The sequence below is a fragment of the Malaclemys terrapin genome, chromosome 1 (genome assembly GCF_027887155.1).
Source record: "Malaclemys terrapin pileata isolate rMalTer1 chromosome 1, rMalTer1.hap1, whole genome shotgun sequence".
NCBI classification, from domain to species: Eukaryota; Metazoa; Chordata; order Testudines; family Emydidae; genus Malaclemys; species Malaclemys terrapin.
This window is the reverse complement of record NC_071505.1, coordinates 55783988-55793408: the sequence shown is the minus strand read 5'-3', so window position 1 is coordinate 55793408 and position 9421 is coordinate 55783988. Positions and strand designations below refer to the sequence as shown.

The following is a 9421-nucleotide window of genomic DNA, read 5'->3' as shown; positions in this document are numbered from 1 at the left end:
ATGCAGATTTTCCTTGCCTCCTGTCTTCACCCTGAGAGGACCCTGTTTACAATTTGTGTAAATTGAGGTAAACACACATTCCTCTGTTTAGGATATGCTTGACCAGTCCCGCCTAATCAGGGCTATGTGGGTTTGAACATGTGCTACCAGCATCAATTGGGGGAATTCATAACTTTACATATAATGTTGCTACATACATGTCATCATATTATTGACAGTGAGTTATTTGTTTTCAAATGATACCTCACAAGGTATATTTTGTACAAAAATTATTACAATGGAGTGTAGGGTGTGAACATAGGGGTGCATTCTGTCACAGAGGGAAGTGAACTAAAGCGCGGAGAAGAGAATAATGCTATAAAAAGGCAAATTACTAATTTAATAGTATAGTTTATCCTAGTGATTAAACCTGTTTCCTCTTATCCTAACACTCATAATAATAATTTAGCATGTATACAGCACTTTAATCTTCAAAAAGGACATTAAATATTGTCCTAGTTAGAGATTCATTCTGAAGATGACAAAAAAAGTCAGAAGCTTACACAGCTTCAAGAAACAAGAAGTCCCTCCTCTATATGGCTTATTTCTCTGGAACATGTGATTATCGGGTGACCAGACAGCAAGGTGAAAAATCGGGACAGGGGGTGGGGGGTAATAGGAGCCTATATAAGAAAAAGCCCAAAATATCAGGACTGTCCCTATAAAATGGGGACATCTGGTCCCTCTATATGATTCTTTTATCAGACATCAAACACTGTAGTAATGAAGAATACTAATATTTGTGATGTAAATATTTAAAGACTTTTGCTGTCAGTTTCCTTTTTTTCTGTAGCATTATTGAATAGATTGTGATATCTCCAAACCTTCATTTTTCCCACTGACCAGCTTTCAAAATTATTATACAGTTCTCAAATAAACATTTTAAAATAGCAGCTGATATTTTCAAAGCAGTATAGGGGACTTAGCCATACATTAGCCACACATCTTCAGTTTAAGTCCCCAGCATTGTTTTGAAAATCTTAACTACTGGGTTTGGTTCATATGATTATAACAGGAAAAAAATGGCTGTTAGACAAAGTGCCATTAAAAAAACAACAACTGTTGTTTCAGTGAAGAGAGATTAGGTAGGTGAAGAGTGGGAAGAGAAGTTTGAAATATTTGTATTTAAAAGTATTAGCCAATCAATTTTTTGTTGTTAGTTTTGTTTGTCATTAACCCCCAACATACTTCCATGGGACAGTTTGGAATTTATTCAGACTTTCTAAACACAGGAGTTATGTGGGAAAAAAATATGAGGAATTCAGGTAGATATTTTGTTTTGTTTTATATTTTTAAAGACAGCAGAATCACAGCCTAAGTTCATTTCTATGTGGAGACATGAGATTGACATTGATCTCTCAGTGTGTGGCACAGATTTTTTGGTGTGCACCAAACAGAAGATGGAGATGAATACAATATGAGTTAAAGAAGGTATGAACAGAGAAAAAAAAAGGGCTAACTGGTAAATAAAAGTGACATGAGGATGCTGCTAACTAACAGCAGGGTGCCTGAGGTACATTGTCACTACTCAGGGTATGTCTACACTACAGGATTAATCCGAATTTATATAATTTGAATTTTGGAAACAGATTGTAAAGTCGAATGTATGCGGCCACACTAAGCACATTAATTCGGCGGTGTGCATCCATGTACCGGAGCTAGCGTCGATTTCTGGAGCGTTGCACTGTGGGTAGCTATCCCATAGCTATCCCATAGTTCCCGCAGTCTCCTCCGCCCATTGGAATTCTGGGTTGAGATCCCAATGCCTGATGGGGCCAAAAACATTGTCGCGGGTGGTTCTGGGTACATCCTCCCCCCTCTCCAGGGAAGCAACGGCAGACAACTGTTTCACGCCTTTTTCCTGGGTGAACAGTGCAGACGCCATACCATGGCAAGCATGGAGCCCGCTCAGCTCAAGACAGCAGTCATTAACATTGTAAACACCTCGCGCGTTATCATGCAGTTTATGCTGAACCAGAACCTGCAAAACCAGGTGGCGAGGAGTAGGCTACGGCAGCACGGCGGCGAGAGTGATGAGGACATGAACATGGAATTCTATCAAACCGCGGGCCCTGGTGCTTTGGAGATCATGCTGTTAATGGGGCAGGTTATAGCCGTGGAACGCTGATTCTGGGCCCAGGAAACAAGCACAGACTGGTGGGACTGCATAGTGTTGCAGGTGTGGGATGATTACCAGTGGCTGCGAAATTTTTGCATGCGTAAGGGCACTTTCTTGGAACTTTGTGACTTGCTTTCCCCTGCCCTGAAGCGCCAGAATAACAAGATGAGAGCAGCCCTCACAGTTGAGAAGCGAGTGGCGATAGCCCTGTGGAAGCTTGCAACACCAGACAGCTACCGGTCAATTTGGAGTGGGCAAATCTACTGTGGGGGCTGCTGTGATGCAAGTAGCCAAAGCAATCACTGAGGTGCTGCTACGAAAGGTAGCGACTCTGGGAAATGTGCAGGTCATAGTGGATGGCTTTGCTGCAATGGGATTCCCTAACTGTGGTGGGGCGATAGATGGAACCCATATCCCTATCTTGGCACCGGAGCACCAGGGTACCCAGTACATAAACTGCAAGGGGTACTTTTCAATGGTGCTGCAAGCACTTGTGGATCACAAGGGACGTTTCATCAACATCAATGTGGGTTGGCCGGGAAGGGTTCATGACGCTCACGTCTTCAGGAACACTAATCTGTTTAAACGGCTGCAGCAAGGGACTTACTTCCCGGACCAGAAAATAACCGTTGGGGATGTTGAAATGCCTATAGTTATCCTTGGGGACCCAGCCTACCCCTTAATGCCATGGCTCATGAAGCCATACACAGGCAGCCTGGACAGGAGTCAGGAGCTGTTCAACTACAGGCTGAGCAAGTGCAGAATGGTGGTAGAATGTGCATTTGGCCATTTAAAAGGTCGCTGGTGCTCGTTACTGACTCGGTCAGACCTCAGCCAAACCAATATCCCCATTGTTATTGCTGCTTGCTGTGTGCTCCACAATCTCTGTGAGAGTAAGGGGGAGACCTTTATGGCGGGATGGGAGGCTGAGGCAAATCGCCTGGCTGCTGATTATGCGCAGCCAGACACCAGGGCAATTAGAAGATCACGCCAGGAAGCGCTGCACATCAGAGAAGCTTTGAAAACCAGTTTCATGACTGGCCAGGCTATGGTGTAAAAGTTCTGTTTGTTGAAAACCTGCCCCCTTGATTGACTCATTCCCTGTAAGCAAACCACCCTCCCCCCTTAAATCACAGCTTGCTTTTAAAGGAAATAAAGTCACTATCATTTAAAAATCATGTATTCTTTATTAATTGATTATAAACATAGGGAGAGAACCGACAAGGTAACCTGGGTGAGGTTTGGGAGGAGGATAGGAGGGAAGTAAAAGGCCACTGAAAAAAATCAATATAATGACAGCCTTTTGGTTGGGCTGTCCACTGGGGTGGAGTGGAAGGGTGCACGGAGCCGCCTCCCCCCCCCCCGCATTCTTACACGTCTGGGTGAGGAGGATATGGAACATGGTGAGGGGGGAGGGAGGTTATACAGCGGCTGCAGCGGCAGTCTGTTATCCTGCTGCCGTTCCTGAAGCTCCACCAGACGCCGGAGCATGTCTGTTTGATCACGCAGCAGCCCCAGCATTGCAGCCTGCCACCCCTCATCTCGAGCATCCCTCATGACCTCACGTTCACTGGCATCTTTCCTGTATTTAGATACCGTGTCCTTCCACTCATTCAAATGAGCTCTTTCATTGCGGGTGCATTCCATTATTTCCGAGAACATCTCGTCTCACGTCCTCTTTCTCCGCCGCCTTATCTGAGATAGCCTTTGGGACGGAGGAGGGAGGCTTGAAAAAATTGCAGCTGCTGGAGGGAGGGATGAAAAAAAGGAGAGAAGTTTTTAAAATGATACATTTTACAGAACAATGCTTATACTCTTTCACGGTGAACAACACTATTCACATTACATAGCACATGTGATTTCAGTACAAGGTATTGAGTGCCTGTGGCTTTGGTGTTAGAGATCACAGACGCAGGTCCGGGCAACAGAATTTGGCTTGCATGCGGCCATGGTAAGCCATTATCTTTTGGCTTCTGCGCCCTCCTTTCCCACATACCAAGCAAAGCCCGTTGACTGCTGCGGTTTTCCTGTTATCCTTCAGCAGCAGAAAACAAACTAACCCCCACCCCCCTCCAATTCTCTGGAATGATTGCTTTATCCCTCCCCCCACTGCGTGGCTGGTATCAGGGAAGATCCCTGCAGAAACCAAACTAACCCCCCGTCCCCCCTCCCACCATGAATTATCTGGGATGATCACTGTACCCCTCCCCCCACCGCGTGGCTGGTATCAGGGAAGATCCCTGCTAGCCAAACGCAAAAAGCTCAGGGCCAATTCCACCCCCCCCCCCCCCCCCACGCTTGGCTAACTGCAGGGAAGGATTTCTTTTCAGCCACAGGCAAACAGCCCAGTAGGAACGGCCACCTCCGTCCCCTTAATTAAATTCCCGTATTTCAACCAGGTTACCATAAGCGATATCACTCTCCTGAGGATCACACAGCGAGATAAAGAACGGATGTTGCTTGAATGCCAGCAAACACCGGGACCATACGCTGCCAGGCTTTGTCATGCAATGATACCAGATTACTTGCTACAAGCATGGCGTGGTCAAGTGTCCTACCATGGAGGACAGAATAAGGCTGCACTGCCCAGAAACCTTGTGGCAAGACTTTTGGAGTACCTCCGGGAGAACTTCATGAAGATGTCCCTGGAGGATTTCCGCTCCATCCCCAGACACGTTAACAGACTTTTCCAGTAGCTGTACTGGCCGTGAATGCATCCCAAATCCTCGGGGCAAAGTAATCATTAAAAAACGCTTGCTTTTAAAACAAGTTTTATATTTTAAAAGGTAAACTCACCTGAGGTCCCTTCCATGGGGTCATGGTCTTGGATACTGGCTTGGGAGGATTGGGAGGGTACTTCAGTCAGGCTGAGAAAAAGATCCTGGCTGTTGGGGAGAACGGAGTGCTGTGTGCTCTCCGCAAGCTCGTCCTCCTCCTCTTCCCCGTCCGCAGAATCCTCAGGTGTAGCTGATGAGATTACCCCCGCCTCGGAATCCACGGTCAGAGGTGGGGTAGTGGTGGCGGCCCCCCCTAGAACTGCATGCAGCTCGGCATAGAAACGGCATGTCCGTGGCTCTGACCTGGAGTGACCGTTTGCCTCCTTTGTTTTCTGATAGGCTTGTCTGAGCTTCTTGACTTTCATGTGGCACTGATCTGAGTCCCTATTGTGGCCTCTCTCCATCATGCCCTTGGAGATTTTTTCAAAAGTTTTGGCATTTGTCTTTTCGAACGAAGTTCTGCTAGCACTGAATCCTCTCCCCATATAGCGATCAGATCCAGTACCTCCCGTACGGTCCATGCTGGTGCTCTTTTTTGATTATCGGCCTGCATAGTTACCTGCGCTGATGAGCTATCTGTGGTCACCTGTGCTCTCCACGCTGGGCAAACAGGAAATAAAATTCAAATGTTCGTGGGGCTTTTCCTGTCTACCTGGCCAGTGCATCCAAGTTCAGATTGCTGTCCAGAGCGGTCACAATGGTGTACTTTGGGATAGCCCCCGGAGGCCAATACCATCGAATTGCGGCCACACTAACCCTAATTCGAAATGACAATATTGATTTTGGCGCTACTCGGCTCGTCGGGGTGGAGTACAGAAATAGATTTTAAGAGCCCTTTATTTCGAAATAAATGGATGGGTGCAGGGTTAATTCGATTTAACGCTGCTAAATCCGAATTAAAGTCATAGTGTAGACCAGGCCTTAGTCACTTTCTGTGCTGTAGCTGCTGAGAGAATAAAATGCTTCAGTCACCAGCGCTGTTAAAAATCAAGACTTTTCCATGAGCATGAAGTTTACTTAGATATAAAGCTCCCATCTCTGTTCTGTACTATTTCTGCAAGCACCTAAATACGCTACAGTATATTTATTTCTCATCCATTTAAACAGAGGGAAGACTGATTTTCTACCTATATAGAAACTGAATGGCTTTCTGCCTGCTGCAGGATGCTTACTAGATACTACACAATCCAGAGTGTACACAAAAACTTAAGCAGCACATCTATAACAAATTTCTAGAGAGAAAATAACAGGACTAATATTCATTCCCACACTATAAGACTGACTCTAGTTCCACTTGGTCATGCTTAAAACAAAGTTCTCCCAATCTAAGGCTTAAAATTACTTGGCTATCAAATAGAACAAACAAGGGAAACAACAAAGATCTCTTTTCACAATGTGTCAGAGGCCAGATATGCCTTTCATCATAAACAAATTACCAAAAAAATCAACAAAATAGTGCAAACTAAGATATACATACCTCCAAGGTTTCTAGGTTGGTTCTATGAGTCCTCCTACAAGAGGCCAGCAGATGTAAACCCCTAGGTTGATCACCAAGGCAATGAGGGACACTTGTCAGGAAGCCAACTTTAAAAAAGAAAGTGCTCCTGTAACCCTCACCTTCACAATTTTTGGAACAGAAAGTAAGGGTGGGTTAGTTATAGCCCCAAATGGGTTTGGGTGTGGCGGGGTGTAGTTTAAAAACCTGCTGTCTCCCTCTCTTTATAATCTTTACCCCAGTGGTTAGGATGTGACAGATAAAACAATAGCCTGGACAAACTTTATTGAATTGAATTAAACATTATTGAATTGAGATTAATGCCTTTGAGGTCCATTATATTAAAAATGTAATTGGTTATGTGTTATTGTGAGTTGTATGTAATATTGGGTATGGTAATGTAATTCCTCCAATTATCAGCCCTTTGAAGCCATCCCCAGGTGATGCTTGCACATGCTAGTTCAAACTGGATTCCCCAGGAACCAACATTTCCAATATTTTTGGAAATATAGCCAGGTTTTAAACCGGCTCAGGGCCTTCATTCTGATCCAGCAAATGGTCATGACCTCTGGTCTATAGAGAACCTTCCTTGGGGAAAGGTTGGAAGGAGTTGGACCACTGAGGCCCCATATTACTGGGTTCCATTTCTGAGCTGAGGCTGTTTTATGAAGTTGTGTCAACAAAATAGACCCCTTTGGGAGGTCTGAAGGACTAACCTGCCAGAGCCCATGTTGGAGACAGTTGGGGTAATCTTTGGTAAACTTACTAGCAGGATGTAGGTTCATTTATTGTTTTTAATATGTTTTATCTGAAGTGTTTTTACCTTAAACATAAAATAAGCTTGTGTAGCAACTTAAAACTGTGACAAGTGCCATGTTATCAGTCTCTGAAGAGAAAGCAAGCAGGTCAGTTTAGGCAGGCTGTCTGTTGCTGGAAATAACACAGCAGAGGCAGGGAACTGTTCAGCCTGGACATACCTCAGTCAGAAGGAAGAGATACAGGTTTCCTCTCAAGAAAGGCTGTTACTAGGGAGCTGGAAGCCTGAGAGTAGGTGCCCTCACTGAGGGGAAATACAGGTGCAGTAGCCCTGAACTGTGACCCAGGGTACTTAACCAGGTTTATATCTAACTCTGCCAAGGTTGGAGCCTGGACTTGAACTTAGGTCTCCTACCTCCTAGGTAGGAGCCTGACTACTGGGCTATTCTGGGACAAGGCTCTCCTTAGTTGAAGGAGTTCCACTGGGTAAATAACTACTTATTTACTGGCACAGGGGTCTGGGACTGGAACTTGGGCCTCCTGCATGAGTGCCCTAGCCCCTAGGCTATAGTCATTCTCTTTCTCTCACTGGCCCAATGAATAGTTAATACAAAGCAAAAGTTTCAACAGGAGCGCTTGAGAGCCTCACCCCAGAATACCATACAGCCCAAGGGTTAGGACACCACCTCCTTCCTATTTTGTGTGTGTGCGCGTGTGCACCAAACCAAACTAATCTACCTGTCTTAAACATCCAACTCCAGGGAAGGGTTTACAAATGTGAATCCCAAGTGAAAATAGGCTGGAAAGAGGTGCCTAAATTCTTTTGAAAGACACAGTTTAGGCCCCACCACATCCTTGGCATTTCCTACTGACTAGTTTACATGCCTTCCCCTACCCCCAGTTTATTGTTTTTTGTGAACCATATAGTTAGGCAACTAACCTTCCTCACACATTATATAAGGAGCCTGGGCACATAACTCAAGGTTGTAAATTCCACTGGGTGGCAGGGCACCTAGGGGTTAGGCGTTGCAATGCCTCAGGCCAGGTCTACACTACAAATGTACACACCCCTGAGTGACATAGTTATACTGACCTAACCCCTGGGGTAGACAGAGCTATGTCAACGGGAGAGCTTTCCCCATCTACATTGCTACTGCATCTCAGAGGTGGATTAACTATGCTGATGGGAAAAGCTTTCCCGTTGGTGTAGTAGCATCTTCACTAAAGTGCTACGGCTGCACCAGTACAACTGTGCCACTGCAGCTTTTTAAGTGTAGCTCTGCCCTAAATCCCTTTTGAATCCTACCTTATGTGTAGTAACACAAACTAGTATGTGGAAAGAGAACTCATGGCTTCTATTGGAACCATAATTTTTAATTTCTGTGGCCAAAACCTGCGGTCCTTACTCAGAAAAATCTCACTCAATGCCTGAGTAAGATCTGAGCATAAACTCACACCCCTATCCTGGAAAGACTTATGCATGTGCTTAATTATGCACTGCAAGTAGTCCCACTGCATAACGTCCAGCGCGTAAATCTTTGCAGGATCAGGGCCTAAGATCCTAAGGCTGCAAGTTGTTCCACACAGGCAGAAGTCAGGGTCTTTGCACAAGTGCAGGATGGGGGTCCACTCACACACAGCAGCTTTCATGATCAGGGTTAAATAAGCAAGGACCTCAAGATATGGACCTGTATAATTAATGCAACATTAAATTTAAGATTTTAATGTAGTTTTATATGAGTTAAATCAGTCAGCTGCAAACCGGTAAAAGAGAGCTGGGGGGGAGGGTGCCTGCGGGTGAGAGTCACGTGCCTCCGCCAAGGAGCTGGACTTGTTGCTGGCTGCTTCCAGGGCGCAGTGTAGTCCGCAGTGCCAGGACAGGCGGGAAAGCCTGCATTAGCACCCCTCCTGTGCCACTGACCAGGAGCCTCTGGAGGTAAGTCCACGCCCCAACTCCGTGCCCCAGCCCTGAGCCCCCCCAAACCTGGAACCCCTTCCCGAACCCCAAGCCCCTGAGCCCCCCAAACCCAGAACTCCTTCCTGCCCCCCAAAACCCCATCTCTGGCCCCACCCCAGAGCCTGCACCACCACCCAGAGCCCTGACCCCCTCCTGCACTCCAACCCCCCTGCCCCAACCGTGAGCCCCTCCCACACCCCAAACCTCTCATCTCCAGCTCCCTTGGGTCACAGGCATCAACAATTTTCTTCAACTGGGTCTCCAGAAAAAAAAAGTTT

At 46.0% G+C, this 9421-nt stretch overlaps 1 protein-coding gene across 2 annotated transcripts; it reads right to left on the bottom strand.

Moving 5' to 3' along the window:
- Nucleotides 1-3526: 3526 nt before the first annotated feature.
- Nucleotides 3527-5783, bottom strand: LOC128830600 (uncharacterized). 2 transcript variants are annotated; one of them, XM_054016465.1, is made up of 2 exons: nt 4955-5783; nt 3527-3903 (listed from the first exon to the last, which is right to left on the bottom strand). In XM_054016465.1, exons 1-2 carry the CDS (start codon nt 5454-5456, stop codon nt 3827-3829), a joined length of 579 nt encoding a protein of 192 aa, XP_053872440.1. In that variant the 5' UTR covers nt 5457-5783; the 3' UTR covers nt 3527-3826. The 2 variants fall into 2 exon arrangements, with proteins under 2 accessions (XP_053872440.1, XP_053872441.1); XM_054016466.1 differs by having other exon boundaries at nt 3527-3900.
- Between the last annotated feature and the right edge of the window lie 3638 nt (nt 5784-9421).

Excerpts from the sequence above, each read along its gene's own strand:
- LOC128830600 (XM_054016465.1), bottom strand. The coding sequence starts at position 5,456 with ATGGACCGTACGGGAGGTACTGGATCTGATCGCTATATGGGGAGAGGA. Across the intron at positions 3,904-4,954 it reads CCCCATGGAAGGGACCTCAG|CAGCTGCAATTTTTTCAAGC; the intron begins GTGAGTTTACCT and ends CCCTCCCTCCAG.